General features: G+C 43.3%; 1 protein-coding gene across 9 annotated transcripts in view; it reads left to right on the forward strand.

Moving 5' to 3' along the window:
- Nucleotides 1–20,807, forward strand: part of FAM120A (family with sequence similarity 120 member A) — a 120,266-nt gene that overhangs the window by 49,511 nt on the left and 49,948 nt on the right. For 5 of the 9 annotated variants that reach the window (XR_013532171.1, XM_035298936.3, XM_054253619.2 and 2 more), the window contains exons 6-7: nt 14,913–15,013; nt 15,231–15,517. Coding sequence is in view for 7 of the 9 variants with exons in the window: in XM_035298936.3 (XP_035154827.1) it covers nt 14,913–15,013; nt 15,231–15,517 (388 nt within the window). In the remaining 2 variants the exon portion in view is untranslated. The remainder of the gene's footprint in view (nt 1–14,912; nt 15,014–15,230; nt 15,518–20,807) is intronic. The other 4 variants (XR_013532172.1, XM_035298946.3, XM_078365040.1 and 1 more) reach the window with 1 other exon arrangement.

Here is a 20,807-nt window from a genome sequence, read left to right on the forward strand (position 1 = left end):
CATTGCCCCTACAGATGAATGAACAGGCTAGTGGGGAAGTGAACACCAGGGAATCCTGCAGGAAAGAGAACAGGAACCTCAAGGAAGACCAACCGGATTGATTCAATCTAAGACTAAAGTAGCTGTTTCTGATTGATTAGATTATTGTTGACAGTGGGGTTTGAGGATTCATTAGGTATCTGGCAAGGTGTCAATATGGGATGAAGTTTATTCCATTGCAGAGGAGGCATGTGAAATGTCCTGAGGTGGGAGGACATGATAAAGAAGAAAAGGAAGAATAATGTGGCCAAAGCACAGAAAGTGGGAGAATGGTCAGATGATGCTGAGAGCTGCAGTGCAATTGCGGGCACCACCTTGGATTTTAGACTTTACCCTCTTAGAACATGAAAGCTCATGGAAGAATTTTTACCTGTAAAAAAATGATTTTGTAACTATCATACTGTAATGTGTTTGTCTTAGAACATTACAAATATCTTACTTAGCCCTCTTATATGTCTTCCCTGGTTGCATTCCTCTACTCTCTACCACCCTCATTTTTGTATGTCATTCCTGTGCTTCTCTGTATAATTTTATCATATCTGTATCTCTGGGTACTAAATAGTTTCATTTTGTTTGTTACAAAATCGTATAGCATGTACTCTTCTGACTTGCCTTCCTTTTTTTCTTTTTTTTTTTACTTGTACATTAGGTTCTGGGGTACATGTGCAGATCATGCAGGATTGTTGTATAGGTACATATATGGCAAGGTGGTTTGCTCCCTTCATCCCCCCATCACTTATATCTGGTATTTCTCCCCTCGTTATCCCTCCCCACCCCCCGCTGTCCCTCCCCTAGACTCCCCCAACTGACGGAAGTATGTGATGCTCCCCTCCCTGTATCCACGTGTTCTAATTGTTCAACACCCACCTATGAGTGATAACATGCGGTGTTTGGTTTTCTGTTCTTCTGTCAATTTGCTGAGAATGATGGTTTCCAGATTCATCCATGTCCCTATGAAGGACATGAACTCATCGTTGTTTACGGCTGCATAGTATTCCATGGTGTATACGTGCCACATTTGCTTTATCCAGTCTATCGGACATTTGGGTTGGTTCCAGGTCTTTGTTATTGTAAACAGTGTTGCAGTGAACGTATGTGTGCATGTGTCTTTATAATAAAATAATTTATAATTCTTTGGGTATATACCCAGTAATGGGATTGCTGGGTCAAATGGTATTTCTATTTCTAGGTCCTTGAGGAATCGCCACACTATCTTCCACAATGGTTGCACTAATTTATACTCCTATCAACAGTGTTAAAGTGTTCCTATTTCTCTACATCCTCGCCAGCATCTGTTGTCTCCAGATTTTTTAATGATCACCATTCTCACTGGTGTGAGATGGTAACTCAATGTGGTTTTGATTTGCATTTCTCTAATGACCAGTGATGATGAGCATTTTTTCTTATGTTTGTTGGCCTCATAGATGTCTTTTGTAAAGTTCATATCCTTTGCCCACTTTTGAACGGGTTTGTTTTTTTCTTGTGAATCTGTTTTAGTTCTTTGTAGATTCTGGATATTAGCCCGTTGTCAGATGGGTAGATTGCAAAAAGTTTTTCCCATTCTGTTGCTTGCCAGTTCTCTCTAATGATTGTTTCCTTTGCTGTACAGAAGCTCTGGAGTTTAATTAGATCCCATTTGTCTATTTTGGCTTTTGTTGCCATTGCTTGTGGTGTTTTAGCCATGAAGTCTTTGCCTACTCCTATGTCCTGAATGGTTTTGCCTATGTTTTCTTCTCGGGTTTTTATGGTGTTAGGTCTTATGTTCAGATCTTTAATTCATTTGGAATTAATTTTAGTGTAAGGTGTCAGGAAGGGGTCCAGTTTCTGCTTTCTGCACACTGCTAGCCAGTTTTCCCAACACCATTTATTAAACAGGGAACCCTTTCCCCATTGCTTGTTTTTGTTAGGTTTGTCAAAGATCAGATGATTGTAGATGTGTGTTGTTGCTTCTGAGGCCTCTGTTCTGTTCCATTGGTATATGTCTCTGTTTTGGTACCAGTACCATGCTGTTTTGATTACTCTGGCCTTGTAGTATAGGTTGAAGTCAGGCAGCATGATGCCTCCAGCTTTTTGCTTAGGATCCTTTTGGCTATGGGGCCTCTCTTTTGGTTCCATATGAAGTTTGCAGTGGTGTGAAGAAGGTCATTGGTAGCTTGATGGGGATAGCATTGAATCTATAAATTACTTGGGGCAGTATGGCCATTTTCACGATGTTGATTCTTCCCAACCATGAGCATGAAATGAAATGTTTTTCCATCTGTTTGTGTCCTCTCTCATTTCATTGAGCAGTGGTTTGTAGTTCTCCTTGAAGAGGTCCTTTACATCCTTGGTTAGTTGTATTCCTAGGTATTTTATTCTCTTTTTAGCAGTTGTGAATGGGAGTTCACTTTTGATTTGGCTCTCTGTTTATCTGTTATTGGTATATAGGAATGCTTGTGATTTCTGCATATTGATTTTGTATCCTGAGACTTTGTTGAAGTTGCTTATCAATTTCAGGAGATTTTGGGCTGAGACAATGGAGTCCTCTAAACATACAGTCTGTCATCTGCAAATAGAGACAACTTGGCTTCCTCTTTTCCTAATTGAATACCCTTTATTTCTTTTTCTTGCCTAATTACCCTGGCTAGAACTTCCAATACTATATTGAATAGGAGTGGCGAGAGAGGGCATCTTTGTCTTTTGCCAGATTTCCAAGGGAATGCTTCCAGTTTTTGCCTGTTCGGTATGATATTGGCTGTGGGTTTGTCATAAATAGCTTTTATTATTTTGTGATACGTTCCATCGATACCTAGTTTATTGAGGGTTTTTAGCATAAAGGGCTGTTGAATTTTATCAAAGGCCTTCTCTGCATCTATTGAGATAATCATGTGGTTTTTGGCTTTGATTCTGTTTATGTGATGAATTACGTTTATAGACTTGTGTATGTTGAACTAGCCGTGCATCCCTGGGATGAAGCCTACTTGATCATGATGAGTTAGCTTTTTGATGTGCTGTTGCATTCTGTTTGTATCTATGTTCATCATGGATACTGGTCTGAAGTTTTCTTTTTTGTGTGTCTCTGCCTGGTTTTGGTATTAGGATGATGTTGGTCTCATAAAATGAGTTAGGGAGAATTCCCTCTTTTTGAATTGTTTGGAATAGTTTCATAAGGAATTGTACCAGCTCCTCTTTGTACATCTGGTAGAATTCGGCTGTGAACGCATCTGGACCTGGGCTTTTTTTGGTTGGTAGGCTATTAATTGCTGCCTCAACTTCAGCCCTTGTTATTGGTCTATTCAGGGTTTCAGCTTCTTCCTGGTTTAGTCTTGGGAGAGTGCAAGTGTCCAGGAATTCATCCATTTCTTCCAGATTTACTCGTTTGTGTGCATTGAGTTGTTTGTAGTAATCTCTGATGGTGGTTTGTGTTTCTGTGGAATCGGTAGTGATGTCCCCTTTATCATTTCTATTGCATCTATTTGATTCTTCTTTCTTTTCTTCTTTATTAGTCTGTCTAGTGGTCTCTCTATTTTGTTGATCTTTTCAAAAAACCAGCTCCTGGATTTGTTGATTTTTTTTTTTTTTTCCGAAGGGCTTTTTGTGTCTATATCTCCTTCAGTTCTGCTCTCATCTTAGTTATTTCTTATCTTCCACTAGCTTTTAAGTTTTTTTGATCTTGCTCCTCTAACTCTTTCAATTTTGATGATAGAGTGTCGATTTTAGACCTTTCTTTTCTCCTTATTTGGGCATTTATTGCTATGAATTTTCCTCTAGACACTGCTTTAAATGTGTCCCAGAGATTCTGGTATGTTGTGTCTTTGTTCTCGTTGGTTTTATTTCTGCCTTCATTTCATTGTTTATCCAGTCGACATTCAGGTGCCAGTTGTTCATTTTCCATGAAGTTGTGCAGTTTTGAGATAGTTTCTTAATCCTGAGTTCTAATTTGCTTGCACTGTGGTCTGAGAGACTGTTATCATTTCCATTCTTTTACATTTGCTGAGGAGTGATTTACTTCCAATTATGTGGTTGATTTTAGAGTCAGTGTGATGTGGTGCTGAGAAGAATGTATATTCTGTGGATTTGGGGTTGAGAGTTCTGTAAACATCTGTTAAGTTTGCTTGGTCCAGATCTGAGTTCAAGTCCTGGATTTCCTTGTTGATTTTCTGTCTCGTTGATCTGTCTGATACTGACAGTGGAGTGTTAAAAGTCTCCCACTATTATTGTGCAGGAGTCTAAATCTCTTTGTAGGTCATTAAGAACTTGCTTTATGTATCTGGGTGCTCCTGTATTGGGTTTATATATATTTAGAATAGTTAGCTCTTCTTGTTGTATTGGTCCTTTTACCATTATATAATGCCCTTCTTTGTCTCTTTTGCTTTTTGTTGGTTTAAAGTCCATTTTATCAGAGACTAGGATTGTCACCCCTGCTTTTTTTTTGCTCTGCATTTGCTTGGTAAATCTTCTTCTATCCCTTTATTTTTAGTCAATGTGTGTCTTTGCGCATGAAATGGGGCTCCTGAATACAGCACACTGATGGTTCTTGACTTTTTATCCAATTTGCCAGTCTGTGTCTTTTGATTGGGGAATTTAGTCCGTTTACATTTAATGTTAATATTGTTATGTGTGAAGTTGATCCTGTCATTTTATTACTGGTTGGTTGTTTTGCCCTTTGGTTGGCGTAATTTCTTCATTGCATCATTGTACCATTTGGTTGTTTTTTGCAGTGGCTAGTACTGGTTTTTCCTTTCTGTGTTTAGTGCTTCCTTCAGGAGCTCTTGTAGGGCAGGTCTGGTAGTGACAAAAATCTCTCAGCAATTGCTTGTCCATAAAGGATTTCATTTCTCCATCACTTATGAAGCTTAGTTTGGCTGGATATGAAATTCTGGGCTGAAAGTTCTTTTCTTTAAGGATGTTGAATTTTGGCCCCCACTCTCTTCTGGCTTGTAGGATTTCTGCCAGGAGATCAGCTATGAGTCTGATATGCTTCCATTTGTGGGTGACCAGACCTTTCTCTCTGGCTGCCCTTAGTATTTTTTCCTTCGTATCAACCCTGGTGAATCTGACGATTATATGCCTTCTGGTTGCTCTTCTAGAGGACTGTCGGTGTGGTGTTCTCTGTATTTCCTGTATTTGAATATTGGCCTGCCTTGCTAGGTTGGGGAAGTTTTCCTGGGTAATGTCCTGAAGAGTGTTTTCCAGCTTGGATTCATTCTCCCCATCATCTTCTGGTATACCAATCAAGCGTAGATTAGGTCTTTTCACATAATCCCATATTTCTTGAAGGCTTTGTTCACTTGTTTTCACTCTTTGTTCTCTTTTCTTGCCTTCATTTTATTTCATTGAGTTGGTCTTCAATCTCTGATATCTTTTCTTTTGCTTGAACTATTCGGCTATTGAAACTTGTGTATGCTTCTCGAAGTCCTTGTGCTGTGTTTTTCCAGCTCCATCAAGTTGTTCATGTTATTCTCTAAGCTGGTTATTCTAGTTAGCATTTCTTCTAACCTTTTTTCAAGGTTTTCAGTCTCTTTGCATTGGGATAGAACTTGTTCCTTTAACTCAGAGAAGTTTATTATTACCCACCTTCTGAAGCCTGCTTCTGTCAATTTGTCAAATTCGTTATCTGTCCAGCTTTGTTTCCTTGCTGGTGAGGAGTTGTGATCTCCTGGTGGGGGAGAGGCATTCTGGTTTTTAATGATTTCATTCTTGTGCTGGTTTCTTGTATTTATATAATTTTGATCTCAGGTAGCTGCTTGGAGAGGCAGCCTTTCCTTTGTCTGCCTGCAGAGGCGCTGCTGGGCTGCCACGGATTCAGTGCAGCTGCTGCGTCTTTTATTTACTCAGGAAAATTAGGCTGGCTTCTGCAGTGGTGGCTTCCCTTACCCCCACCGAGCTCGACCGTTCCTGGTCGCTCTCTAACTGATGTTCTGGGTGCGAAACTCTGGAGTGGGAGTTTTTTAGCCTGCTGGGCTTTGTGCAGGGCGCGGGGGGGATGACCCGTTGTGCCGTATGGGCTGTTTCCCTGTTTTCAGTTTCCCCTTCTTTCTGGCGGGCTGGTGGCTCCGTCCAGCTGGCTTTCTGGCTTTTGCGTCAGCCAGTGCTTCCGCCTAGATCTGTGCTGACAGCCCCGGCGCCCACCTAAGTTGCTGTTCTGCCCTGTTCAGGCAGCTCGCTGAGGCACTGTATCCGAACTGAAGTCCCAGTTGGGGAGCCTGACTTGCCTTCTTAACTCAGTATTTATATTGTTACATTTAATTCATGTTGGCATAGTTCAGTTTTTAGTGCTGTATAGCATTCCGTTGTCTTAATATATATTTGTGCATTCTACTGTTGATGGAAAATGGACTGTTTCCAGCTGCTTGCCATGATGGATAGTGCCCTTGTGAACATTGTTTCGTGTGACCTGATACGCCCAGGAGCGGCATTCCAGGGAGGCTCCAGCGTAGAACCCTGCTCAAGCCTCCGCTGCTTCCAACCTGTTTATTCTCCTGGCAGTAGTGAAAGAACCCTCTTGTTGCTCCACTTTTTTTTTTTGGTCTACTGATTATGAAACTGTATCGTATAAAGGTTTCAGTTTGCATTTCCCTGATTACTAATGAGGTTGAGAATCTTCATATTTATGGGCCAGCAGGGTTTCCTCCATTGGAAAATGCTTTTTCGTGTTGTTCCCCTGTGTTTCTGTTGGGTTGTTTTTCTTCTTGTTTATTCATAGGGATACATTGTATGCTAGTCAGGTATATGGACTGCAAATAATAATCTCCCAATCTGTGGCTTGCATTTTTCTGTCTTCATGATGTGCTTTGGTATCAGAGTTCTTAATGTCAGATACATGAATTTTTCCCTTTATTGTCTGTACTGTTAAGTCCTATCCTGCGTTTATGGATGAAATGATGTCATGTCTAAGATTTGCTTCACAATAATGCAGTAGTGTGCAAAGAAGGGTGGAGGTGCAGATGACACATGATAGGCCGTGTGCTGGTTAATTTTGAAGGTGGTTGATAGATACATGTGGCTCATCATGCAGTTCCCTTTTTCTTGTGTATATTTTAAAGTGTTATATGAGAAAGAGAAAAAGAAAACTTAAAGGAAGAATTCCTCCCTAGCCTGAGGTGATAAACATTTTGTCCTCTAAGAGTTTTATTTATGATTTTGCCCTTTGACTCTGCCTGGCACTGAATTTTGTTTACGGTTTGAGTAAGGGAATTCAATTTCTTGTTCACCAAGTGGAGAACCTGTTGCTTAGTGTTGTCCACTGAATACACTGTCCTCTTCTGACATGTCCAGTGTCTCCATGTGTATGGGTCTGCTTCTGCACTCAGTTCTGTTGAATTTCTGATTATCCTCATGCCACAGGATTATGCCATTCTAATACCATAGCCTTGAAATAATACTTGATATTTGGTTGGGCAAATCTGCCCATGTAATGTTTCTGCAAGAGGTCAAGACTGTTCTTCATCCTTTTCACATTTATATACATTTTGTGATCCTTGTGGAGATTTTGATTGGAATTATACCAACTCCGATCAATTTGGAAAGAATAAACATTATTATTGAGTGTACTAAAGAAAATGTTCCATTTCTCTATTGATTTGCATTGTCTTGAAGATCTTTCCATAAACTTGAATTTTCTTCATTAAGCATTCATAACATCTTTCCTTAGAGATATTGCTAAGTATTTATTTTTAGGTGCTATTTCTGTGTGTGGCTTAAATTATATTTTCAAACGAATACTGTAAGTTAATTTTATCTTAACTTTTCTCAGTTCTTATTAATTTTTATATCTTGCTTTGGGTGATTGTGTCTTCTCTAGTATCTTTTGGAACTGTGATATACTGAGTGAGCTACCTGTGACTTAGAGTATGATTTATTTTCCTCTCTCTTTTTTTTTTTCCGAGATGGAGTCTTGCTCTGTCTTCCAGGCTGGAGTACAGTGGCGCAATCTCAGTTCACTGCAGCCTCTGTCTCCTGGGTTCAAGCAATTCTCCTGCCCTAGCCTCCTGAGTAGTTGGGATTACAGGCATGTGCCACTATGTCCGGCTAATTTTTGTATTTTTAGTAGAGATGGGGTTTCACCATGTTGGCCAGGCGGGTCTCAAACTCCTGACCTTGTGATACGCCCACCTCGGCCTCCCAAAGTGCTGGGATTACAGGTGTGAGCCACTGCACCTGGCCAGGGCATGATTTTTAACAGAAGGTGCGATGGTGACTGTTCTTGTTTGGTCTTTGATCTTAAGGGGAAGTCTGATGTCTTGTCATCTTAACCCTTAGCACTATCTCCTCCACCTTTTTCAGATTAAAGAAATAATCCACATGAAAGAGTTATAATCTGAAAGTGGTGTGCTGAGGTATACATTTAGATTGCTTGGGCCTCAGTGTGCAGAGGGGATCAGGGTGGGCAGGGGCAGGTGTAGGGAAAGGAGTGGGGAACTCTTTCAGTAGTGAGGCAAGGCATGGTTGCAGTCCCTGGGTCATGTTCCCCTCTGTGGGAGGCAGGAGTGCTGGGCGAATTTCACAGGGTTTTGAGAGACAGAATAAGTAGATATTGATGCTTAATTATGGAAGCCCAATGAAAAGAATTCAGGGGAAATGGCTCCCAGAGTTTTGGCTTCAGCAGCTCAGGTGAGGATGCCATTAATGAAATAAAGATGATTGGAGGAGGACAGATTTGGAGGATGATTTTGGACACAAATATTAAGGCACCTTCTAGGATCTGGGTGGAGATGGGAAACAGGCAGTAGAATGCACAGGTGAAAGCAGAGTGAGGCACTAAGCTGGAGTCCTGAGTTGTGGCTTTGCTGGTGTGTGTGATGCTGAGAGGAGCCATGGTGGGGGATATGGAGGGTGAAGAGATGGCGCCCCTGGGGCCAGATGCAGGAGGCAAAGGCACAGAAAGGGTGGCGCAGTGAAGCTATGGGAGATGCCCAGTGCACAGTTGTCAGCAGTGCTGAGTTCTGAGAGGTTGGGCAGGATGAGGGTGCTGCCTGATAGATGGAGTGTTAGCAGGACCACTCAGGGCAGGCTTCGGCTGCACTCAGAGCTCCCAAACCTTGTGTGTGTGTGCAGTTGGTTGGCCTTCAACAAGAGGCAGTCGATCCTAGGAAACATCGTGTTTAGCTTTCCTTCTTCCTAAATATAGAAATTCATAGAAGAAGATAGGATGATAGGATGGGTGGCAAGTGCCAGACCTCTGTCCAGTCATTTCCATAAAGGGTTGGGGCTTTGAAATGCAGGGGAGAATTGAACAGGTTGGAGTTGTTAATGGGGATGATCACTACTAAGAGAGAGGAGTTAAGAATATAGAAAGGCATGGTTTGGGTGCACATGTGGCCTTTTGAAAGTCTAGCCTCCAGTAAGCAGCATGAGGAGGTCACAGAGTGGGCAGACCAAGGGTAGATGTGTACAGCAGCCAGACTGCTGTGTGTGAGAGAAGAAATTTGCAAATAGGAACATGTTGAAAAAGGTGCTAATCAGCGCTAAGCAAAGAACAGATGCTACACAGTGACCAGCAACCTGGTCCTGGTCACAGCAACACAGTGACCTCTAGGTGTAGCAGCTGGCAGGTACTTGGGAAGGCCCTCGTGTGGTGTTTCATTTGGATAGGAGCCTGTGGTCAGCCTGTGTTCTGACAGGTCCCCAAGGCTGATCACATTCTACCAGTCCAGACTGTGTCCGAGGGATCACCTTCCTGTAACGCCCATTGGCTGAGTTGGAGGAAGATCTAGGAGACGGCAGGCTCGACCGGTCTGGGGTGGGCATTGCTCCCTCCAGCTCTTGGGGCAGCCTGCCCAGGAGAGGGAATTCATGTTGTGAAAGTCCCATGTGGCAAACCTGAGGGAGAAGCCAGGCTGGTCCTGGGGCTGTTTTTCTGGGCTCTGGCCATCGGGAGCTTCACCTTCTTTGCTGTTGGTCATCACTCCATCCTGACTGAGAAGAGCTCCTGTTTTGCGTGAGGTCTGTGTGTCCTGCTGCTTCCCTGTCTTCTAGGGCAGAAAGAGTGAAAATGTGAAAGAGACCACATGGCCCCCACACTGACCCAGGCTGGGCCTGGCTGACAGCTGGATGGTTGGACCCACCTGGTAGCCCTCCTGTCCTGTTGTGGTCAGGGCAGGATGGGGCCCCTGGGGCCTCCTGCAGAGCAGTGGGCTCAGCAATGGGGAGGGATGGCCTGGGGGTAGGGTTGGGGACTGACTGAGCCTGGGGGCTATGACCCATAAGTAGGGCCCATTATAGAAGCTGGTGATGACTTTCTTATTTTTTCCAGAGATAGTCTGATACTCTGCAGCGTGGAGGTGCCATGTTTAGCCATGTCCCTGCGGTCAGTATCAGGAACATGTTTAGTTGGTACTATAATGATTTAAAAAATTTTTTTATTTTCATGAGGTATTCAATATTATACTATTGTTGTGTTTTACTAACAAGCCTAAACATCTGCTATTCCTTAAAAATGTTTTATATTAAGTTCTCACTGTGTCCTATAGCTTTGCTTACTAGACTTGCCCTTTCCTAGATTTTTACTAAAGTTTTGTTGTTGTTGTGATGAAAAACTGTTAACAAAAAACAGGAGGACAGTAGACTGAGTGGTGGTGCACCTACTTCAGGTTACACAAATGGCAACCTGTGCTCAAGATCATTCTTTTATAAAAAGAGATGCATCAGGTTTTTCTACAAGTCACGTACAGCACCCTTGAACTTGTTTTTATATTTTCTCACCTCTATATATGGAATAATTAATACATTCCTTTGATTTTAAATTAAATGCTATATTGTACATACTATTCTGCACTTGGTCTTTTTGAGATGCATCCTTGTTCATCTTGATAAGTTTTTATCTTTAAAGCTAACGCAGATAACGTTGATGTTAAGCCCCAGACACTGACGGAGTAGAGGCACTAGGGGGAAGTCAGGGCGTTACTCCTGTTGAGTAAGGCCACTCATCTTGCCCTTCCGGTCCAGAATTCCCAAGCAGAAAATTGGATTCTCCTGCTGGTGCTGGGGGCTTTGCTTTCAGTGTCTGCTCTGCGACCTTTCGCTCCGTTTTCAGTGAGTTCGTGGTAGTTAGTATGGTATAGGGAGTGACACAGACTGCCTGATAGTGTGGCTGTTTTGGAAGGTCATTTTTATTTTGAACTTAAAAATCAGATGTTTTGGAAGAACCAATACCCTCCCTTGAGCTATTGTCTGATTTAAAAGACTGCAGCGTGTGTCTTCCCAAAGTGGATGCATTTAGGTTTATTGATGTTGGGTTTGTTAATGGCATTTCAATATTTGGTAACAAGTGAGGAATGTCAGTTCAGTTTAGCAGTGACCTCAAAATAGAGACCTGGTAGAGTTTTCTTTTACATTGTGCTTTTCCAAAATCTACAAATGGACAGAAACTAATGTATCTTACTTCATCATAGACTTACAAAACACATTTCGGTGGCTAAATGGGATTTGGGGTCTTGGTTTTTTGTGTTGTTTTTGTGAGACAGGGTGTTGCTGCGTTGCCTGGGCTGGTCTGAACTGCTGCCTCAGCCTCCCAGTGTCGGGATTGTAAGTGTGAGCCGCCGTAACCAGCGTTAGTGAGATGTAATGTTCCTTTTCTGCCTTCTTGAACTTTGCTCAGTCAGTTCAGGTATTCTGTTCAAACTGATTAATTGAACCCGGGAACTGAATACATTTAGGTAAAACTTGCTACTTGAGACTCGGGACGGGGTGGATTTGAATGATGCTGTATCTAATGATGTCCGCCCTCTTGCTATCCACATTCAGGGATGGAAACGATTTGGAGAGCAAGGAACGCTTATAGAAGTTCAGCGCAGCTCTCTGCTGTAGAATGTTCCTGTATGAGCAATCAAGCAGTCAGTAAAGCAGCCCTTTCCATTGTGGAACTGCTCTCGTTCTTAGAAAGTTCTTGTTTCTATTGACTTGAAATTTGCTTCCCTGGTTTAATTTTTCTTGCTGTTCTGAATTCTTTCACTTGTCGCACAGAGTATGCCTGTTCACTTAGTTCATAATCTTACTTCTCATGGGCCTTGCACTTAGCCTTCTTCAAGCTGATCATCCCTCAGGGTTTGTCTCCTTCTGTCACCAGGCCTCGCCTTCTGAGCACCAGCCTCTGGCTTGTCCATGGGGTCTGGCCAGCACCACAGGCTCTGGGCTGGCATCGGCTGCCCCCGGGCTCTTAGCTCCTGGGAGTTGCTCTTCCATCCTTTGCCTCCCTGGGCACCCACTTTGCACCTGGTCTCAGTCCAGACTTGGCTGGCCGCCCTGACCGGCTCTGCTGGGCCTCCTCCCCCGGCAGGATGGCCAGACGTCATGCCCTCCCACTGTGCTCCAGGCCCCACCCTGCCTCTGTGGACACTGGATCTGTAGTGTAATGTGAACAGGTTACATGAGAGTTTCCTTTGTATACCTTCTTATCTTCTGTAGACTATTGATATTTAGTACATACGTGCATTTGCACATGCTTAAAATGATTGGAAGATTTTGCCTTGTCTATGTTTGCAAGCGATGAAAACTAAAGGTGGTAGGGATTATATTGACTTATTTAATCTTGAACTAAACATTTTCAAAGCTGTATTTTTTGGGTAATGCTTGAAAATCATACAATACCTACCCGTATAGTTTTTTGTTGTTGTTGTTGTTGTTGTTTGTTTTTGATGGCGTCTCACTCTTGTTACCCAGGCCGGAGTACAGTGGTACAATCTCTGCTCACTGCACCCTCTGCCTCCTGGGTTCAAGCGATTTTCAGCTTCTGCCTCAGAAGTAGCTGGGGTTACAGGCGCCTGCCACTATGCCCGGATAATTTTTGTGATTTTAGTAGAGATGGGGTTTTGCCATGTCGGCTACCCTGATAATCTTGAACAGCTGACCTCAAGTGATTCGCCCACCTCGGCCTCCGAAAGTGCTGGATTACAGGCGTGAGCCACCAAACTTGGTCAGTTTCCTTTTTTTTAATTTTTTACTTACTTTGTTATTCTTTTTTGTTTAGTTTAACATAACGTTTCAGAATAATATGTTAGGTAATTGAGGAACGTTTGTTAGGTTTGGCTAGGAATGCGGACTGGGGTAAGGCTGACTGTAATTCTAAGAAGAGGTTCCAGTTTAACACCATTCCTTTCCTTTAATAATTTTATCTAATTTTAATACAGAGCAAAAGCCACATAGCTTCATACAGGAGTGAGTGAGTCCTTTGAGGAAGTAGGTAGCTGATCTGTAAAAATGGAGCTCACACAGCCGAGGGACTGCAGTGTACGTTTTTTTTCTCTCATCATTCTGAAAGAACTTTTTACTATTTAAAAACCATTTTTAAAGTTATGAAATATTTTGAAATATAGTAAATTGTTTTGGCCTTTTCTTCTTTTGCTTCTTGTCTTCAGTCTGCGTACTTTTTTTTTTGATGAAAGCCCACCTCTTTGGTAAGTGTGAAAAGAAGAATGTGAGAACCTGATGGTGTGATCTCCACTCAGGAGCCCCATGTCCCTTCTGAGAAAGATGCCTCTTGTCGTAGAGGAGACACACAGTGCTCTGCTCAGCTGCACCTGGGCACCGGTTTAGACGAAGCCTGCAATCAGCAGAGGCAGACCCTGGGTGAGGAGGTGCTTCTGCAGCCTTCAGAACATGCAGACAAATTGATTCACTTATTGGACTGCCTCGATAGAATAGTGACTTGCTCTGTGGATTCACAGAAGATTATTTGAGGTCAATGATTGGAATGTGATTTTAGAAAATATTCTTCCCTTGAAATTCCTTGGTTTTATGCTGTAATGTAGTTTGTTTGCTTTAAAGTAAAGTTTGTGCTTTCAAGGAAGATTTTAGGATGTAATGGCCAAAAGTAGAAAAACAAAAATGATCATCTTCACTTGACTATGGCTGCTACTTGAGTCTAGACTTTCATTTTTATTATTCCAAAGTTAGGTGTGTCAGTTTACCCACAAGACATTACCCGCTAGATGTTTTACATGGATGTAAATTATATTGTTTAGACTTGAATAGATTTTATAATATTCTTTGGGCCAACCTTGCCTATCACAATCATTGTGAACAGTTTTTAAAAATAATAGTGAGTTTGATTGTACACGTGGAGATGCAGTTCTAGCCGATGTACTGTTTAGTTAGGAACACCTCCTTGTGTTGTCTGTGCCATGCGTGTGTGTGTGATATGTATGCACATGAGCGTTGTGCTTGTATGCACAGCTGTGTGTATCTCTGCCTGTGTGTGAGTGAGAACTTGATCGTGCACACACACCCCTAAGAGGCATGGATCTGTGGCCTTGTTGTTCAGTTAGGAATGTGTTGTGTGCACGTGTGTCTGTGTATGCATGTTGCATGCAAGTGTGAGGTGCCAGTGTCTGCACACATGCCAGTCTCATTATTCCTAGCTTCTTGTATAGCAGTTATCCTCGTTTGGTACCAGGGTGGAAGCTGTGCCAAGGTTTTTTCTTGATGTGAGCCAGGATCAAAGGGCTGTGGTGTTTTAGAGCTTGTGAGCTGAGCGCCTTGGAAGACAGGAACTTCAGACGAATTGTAGTCTGTAAGCTTCCTGGTCCTTCTCTGGGGGGAGTCAATAACAATCTGTGCTTCACTCCCAGCTTCTGTGGCCTATGCTTGGCTCTCAGGAGGCTGGACCAAGGACAGTGTTTGTACCCATGGTCTCACCATGTCTGGTATTGGCTTAGAGAGCCTATTGTGCAACTGCACTCGAGCCTGAGTGACAGAGCGAAACCCCGTCTCAAAAAAATATATATTAAGTTTTCTTTACTGTAAAATAGCAATTTGAGAAGTGGGACCCATGGTGGTGTCGATGTCTGAGCCAGGTGAGGGTGAGACCCCTGGCGCCATGCACTGTCCCCCAGGATCCCCTGGGAAATGCATTCTGTTCACAGCTGTGTGATTCTTTTCTCTCTGTGTTGGTGAAGCAGCCAGACCCGGTCCGTTTGGAATGCCTGGGATGGTGCCGCCGCACGTTCCTCCTCAGATGCTCAACATTCCGCAGACCTCTCTGCAAGCAAAGCCCGTGGTAAGGCGTTCCCTGGGTCGGGTGGGGTGGCGGGCCTCAGACACGGTGTGTGCATTAAATTTTGACAAATGCTAAAGTAAATTCCTAACCTCTTGAATTGATATGTGAAATAGATGCCAGTGTTTGTTGACATAAAAGTGAGTCAGGAAACGTCAGCCTGGGCCTGAGTCTGGTCCTGTCTGCTACATGTGCATGTGACCTATGCCCTTCCCTTCAGGCCCCACAGGTGCCCAGCCCAGGGGGTGCCCCGGGTCAGGGTCCATACCCGTACAGCCTCTCTGAGCCAGCAGCTCTCACTTTGGACACGAGCGGGAAGAATCTGACGGAGCAGAACAGCTACAGCAACATTCCTCACGAAGGGAAACACACGCCCCTGTATGAGCGGTCCTCGCCCATCAACCCGGCCCAGAGCGGCAGCCCCAACCACGTGGATTCCGCCTACTTCCCTGGCTCTTCTACATCGTCATCTTCCGACAACGACGAGGGCAGTGGAGGGACGACAAAGTGAGTGGTGGCAGTTGCTGGGTCCTACCTGGCGGGTGGTGACCTGGGGAAGCTGCCTTCTGGCCTGCTGGCCTGGCAGGTGTTTTGCTCAGAGATGTAGTTTGCTGCAGGTAGGTGATGGTCAAGCTGTTCTCAGACAGGGGCTCCTTGGACAGAGAAGAAAGAGGAAGAGTAGGTATGTTCTTTGACGTTCCCACGATTTAAAATCTGCAGCATCCCAGCCCCTTGGCCTGGAGCTGCAGGAAACTTTTCTGGGGAGGAGTTTGACAAGAACTGGTTTATGTGATGACCAAAACATGGGGGCATTTGTCCCATGTGGTGTCACTCACACACACCACATCAACCCCCTGCCGCCCCCCAAAAGCATCAATCTCCTGGCTCCTGGATCAAGGGAACTCTCAATTTCCTCTCCTTTAAAACTGAGCAGCGCGCAAGACACTTTTGAAATATCATTGTTTGCCCAAGCAAAACCCTAGAAAGCTGCCTAGACTCAGGCTGGAACTGTTTCCTTAGAGGAATATTTTAAATACTGTGTGTCCCTGAATAAATGAGTTCACAAATACATGGTTGGTTAAAATTTAATAGAGGAAATCTTAAATTTGCACTCCTCACTTCATTTAAACTATCTTATGTTTAATTAAAAAAAAAAAAACAGAAAAGGAAAGAAAGTGTCTTTCTTTTAAGTCAGTGTCTCCTTTTCCTTAGTGTGAACTCTTCTTACAGGGTGGATAACCAGGGCTGGTTGATGTTACATCTGCTTCTGATGTAGGAAGTCTAAGAGATGTAGTTGTCAGTTTCCGCGCAAGTTCTTACCTGGTGTTTCACCTGAAGCAGGTGATCTTTCCTCTCTGTCCCTTGTCCGTCTGTAAAATGAGAATGGACCCCAGGGCAGAAGTTACTGAAGGGCTCACTGCCACCCAAGAATGCACACCCTGTTTATGGCAGAGAAATGTAATATTAATAAAATGTTTATTTGCTGTACATGCAGAGAAGTATAAAATTAATAAATGATTATTTGCTGTATATGCAGTGCTAAGACTCTAAAATGAAGTAAAGATTTGCAATTGAATATTCAAAGTTTTAAGTTAACCTCTAGCAAGATAATGTATTGAGTACCCATTGAATCAGAATCTCTGGGTTGGGGCCCCCAAATTCGCATTTTAAATAAGCATCTCAGTCAGTCTTTAGCACACTGCAGTTTGAGAACTACTAGATGGTCTTAGCAGCCCTCACATGCTAGAATTCTAAGGCATGTGCATTTTGTTGTACAATTTGACTCATTGTACAACAAGGATCAAAGTGTCTGTACAATACAGTTTTCATCTTAGTAAGAAATGTTCTTTCTGAACTCTGAAACATAGGTAAGAAGTAAGACAAAAGCAAAAGAAGTCAGTTTTATGAGTATAGCAGTTCAGTGCTAGTGATGGAGATGTGGAAACCAGGTTGAGTTGCTGACTTGGGGACGTAGGTGGTGACCAGGACATGGCTCAGGTGAGGTGCTTCTTTCTCCAGCGTGGAGGGATTGAGAAGAATGCGAGTTGCCCATCTAATTTGGCAAGTTATCTTTGTTAGGATGAGCCAAACTTGGAGGAAGTAGGAATGCCTGAGCATGTCCTGTCTTTTCTGTGTATGAATCTCCTACCTGCCTCTACAGGTTCTGGTCAGGTTTTTGGAGCTCTAGGCATCTGGCCTCCCTCTGACCTCTTATAGTATCGTCTTTATCCCCGATACAGCATCTTTACTGTTTTCTGGAGGTGCATCTTGTTTCTGCCACTGGAATGTAACCTGCTCAGAGTCTTGTGTTTTGGCATCCTTGTGGTATGAAGTGTCCTGAAGAATGCAGGGTACAGCCTATAATCAAAAGATTGGATTCAAGCTGTGTGACTTAGCAGAAACTTCATTTCCTTGAATCTGCTTCCACTTTTATTATAATGAATGTGCAATGCATCCGTAAAATGGGAAGGAATGTCTGTCAACCCAGGGCAGTTACTAAAGGGCTCACTGCCACCCAGGGATGCACGCCCTTTTTATGGCATGGTAGACTGGAGATGAACAAAGGAAGAGGAGACAAGGGTGCTTGTTCCTGAAAGTTTTGGGGTCAGAAACTAGCATTCGACTTGGGGTCAAATCCTCGATCACAGGAATCCTGCAGGTGCAGGGGAGTGAATTGGATTTTGTGTCCACTGTGCCAAGTAGGGACAGTGTTCGTGATTTTCAGCAAGGGTTCTAGTGTGTTGAATTGGTTTTATGTGTAGTGTATAATGGCACTGCTTAAGCTGAGCATAGGAGAACGATGAATTGCTATTACAGTTTACCAAAAAAGTCCCTACTATTTTACCTTTCATTTTGAGTTTAATTAGAACCCTGGGACCTATGTTGCTTTTTCAGGATGGTCCTAAGGGAACAGAAATTACTCATTCTCTTAGCCAACAAATGCTTGGGCATTCATTTATTAGTGAACAGGACAGAGGACAGGAGTGATGACATCTGTGCCCAGAGCTTGCATTCTGGAGGACAGTATATAAGCATTGAACAAGGAAACCTTGGAGAGTTCGTGAAGAAGACATGCTGAGAGTGAGGAGTGGGGAACTGGGAGCACTAGAGCAGAGGAGTGCCGGAAGACTGGGAGAAAGGAGCAAGCCAACTGGTAGGCTTGGGTGTGAGGACCAGCAGGGCTGGGCCGTGCAGAGCTGGATGTATTCCAAGTGCCAGGGGAAACATCTAGAGCAAAATTCTTCATCCTATGGTGCATGGGCCTCACGCAGCTCAGGATAGTGGCCCAACACAAATTTGTAAACTTTCTTAAAACGTTATGAGATTTTTTTTCCATTTTTTTTTTTAAAGCTCATTAGCTATTGTCAGTGTATTTTATGTGTGGCCCAAGCCAATTATTCTTCTTCCGCTGTGGCCCAAGGATGCCAGAAGATTGGACATCCTTGATCCAGAGGATACTTAGAATGATCCTGGGCTGGAGAGATCCTGGTGTTTCTTTGGTGGTGAGGTTACTCCCACCTTGATGCTATTTGCCCTTGGGACGGTGGGTCTCCAGACAGTCAGACCATTCAGCTGGTGGAAACAGTTGAACTCCGGAACTCTGGTCTTAAAATATATTGATGGTATAAAGGAGATATATATATAATTTTTTATTTTTTTGAGACAGAATGTTGCTCTTGTTGTACAGGCTGAAGTGCAATGACGTGATCTAGGCTCACTGCAACCTCTGCCTCTTGGGTTCAAGCAGTTCTCCTGCCTCAGCCTCCCGAGTAGCTGGGATTATAGTTGCCCACCATCATGTCTGGGTAATTTTTTGTATTTTTAGTAGAGATGAGGTTTCACCATGTTGGCCAGGCTGTTCTTGAACTCCTGACCTCAGGTGATCTACCTGCCTCAGCCTCCCAAAAGTGCTGGGATTACAGGTGTGAGTGACCATGCCTGGCCAGAAATGTTTATAATTTCTAGACTATAAAATAGCAGAGGCGATTGGCCTTGTAGATGCATAGCAAGATGTGCCCCCACCTGCTACGCTCTTCCTCTTATTGTCCAGCCCTAACTTCTCCTATCTTCCCTAGTGCACATTTAGTGACACCACAAGTTAGGAATAATGTGGGACACCCTGGAAAATAGACGGCCTAGGTTCCCCAACAATAAATCAGTGGCACTCTTTTAAAGGGTGGTAGTGATGGGTGATGGGTATTGTTACAGAACAAAAGAGACAACCAAAATAGAAAAAAGCTACCTATTAATTAAAAAGGTAAGTGATTTTCTAAAATTATTATTTTTTTAGGGACAGGGTCTTACTGTTTCAGCCAGGCTGGAGTGCAGAGGCACCATCATAGCTCACTGCAGCCACAGTCTTTTGGGCTCAAATGTTCCTCAAACATCAGTCTCCTGAGAGTCTGAGACTAAAGGCATGTTTCATCATACCCAGCTAACCTGTATTATTTGTAGTTATGGGGTCTCGCTCTGTTGCCCAGGCCGGTTTCAAACTTCTGGCCTCAAGCAATCCTCCTACCTCTGCCTTGCAAAGTGGCGGGATTACAGGCATGAGCCACTGTGTGCAGCTGATGGCAACAGTTATAAATGGAAATAGATACAAATGTGCTGGGTGTGGTACAGTACACCTGTAGTCCCAGCTACTCAGGAGGTTGAGGCAGGATGATCACTTGAGCCCAGGAGGTGAAGGCTGCAATGAGCTATGTTCATACCTATGAATGGCCAGTACACTTTCATCTGGGCAATGTAGTGAGATCTCATGTCTCAAAATAAGATATAAGCATGCAATTCACAGAAGAAGCAACCATTAATAAACATAAAAAGTTTTTCACTGTCACTACCAAAATCAAAGTTATACAACTTAGAGCTAAGATGCCTTTTACAAAAGCCTATAAAATTGTCAAACATTTATCTTTAAAGATAAATTGTGGTGGGACGTTTTGGGTAGAATTATCCTGACTGCCACTTCTGAGCATCGGTAGATGTTGGCATGACTTGGGGATTTCTGAGAGCTGCATGTGTGCTGGTACTCTTTGTGGAGATTTACTCTGCTCCTGTAGAAAGATGGGTGTGGGGTGTACTTTGTAGCAACATTGGAGGAACAGATGTGTGTGTCCCCATGCTTTCATCAGGGTTCATTGATCAGGAACCTCACACTCTACAGAGAACATGCCCTTGTAACCCCAAGTTCACGGGGAAGCATCCACACAGATGGCAGCAGATTAGGAAATGCTCTCAGCCAGTCCTCAGGGGCAGTAGGGCAGCCTTCATCTGGGTGCGCTTTGGCAGCCCTGAGAATAAATTTATCTCTTTTTATTGTATTTCTTTAATACCTTATTCAGCATTTTAGTTTCTTTAGTTGGGTGAGTTGTTCAATGTCTTTGTACTGTATGTACAGTTCTCCTATACTGTTGGAATGGAAGGTATGGGCAGTGTTACTCTTTTGAAATAGAAGTTTCTCTTTAGAATTTTTGGAAAATCTGTTAGAGGAGGAGTTCTTAGAATATGAGAAGACTTCTTGTCACATACCTGTGCGTGTCTGATGTATTTTTCCAACAAAATTGAAGGTGAACCTGTTGGAAGCTCAGTTCTGAGTTTAATTGGCTACTTTGCAGAGACACAACACTGTCTTTCTAGCATGTCCCTTGGAAGACAGTAGGCTGGTGTCTTGTGTGGTGATCAGGACTGGCAGTTATTCTAGGCCTGAAACAGTTTGCAATAAAATAAGAAAAAGGGGCCATGCACGGTGGCTCATGCTCTAATCCATGCACTTTGAGAGGCTGAGGCAGGGGGATTC

This window comes from Callithrix jacchus, chromosome 1, assembly GCF_049354715.1.
Source record: "Callithrix jacchus isolate 240 chromosome 1, calJac240_pri, whole genome shotgun sequence".
In the NCBI taxonomy this organism is placed as follows: Eukaryota; Metazoa; Chordata; class Mammalia; order Primates; family Cebidae; genus Callithrix; species Callithrix jacchus.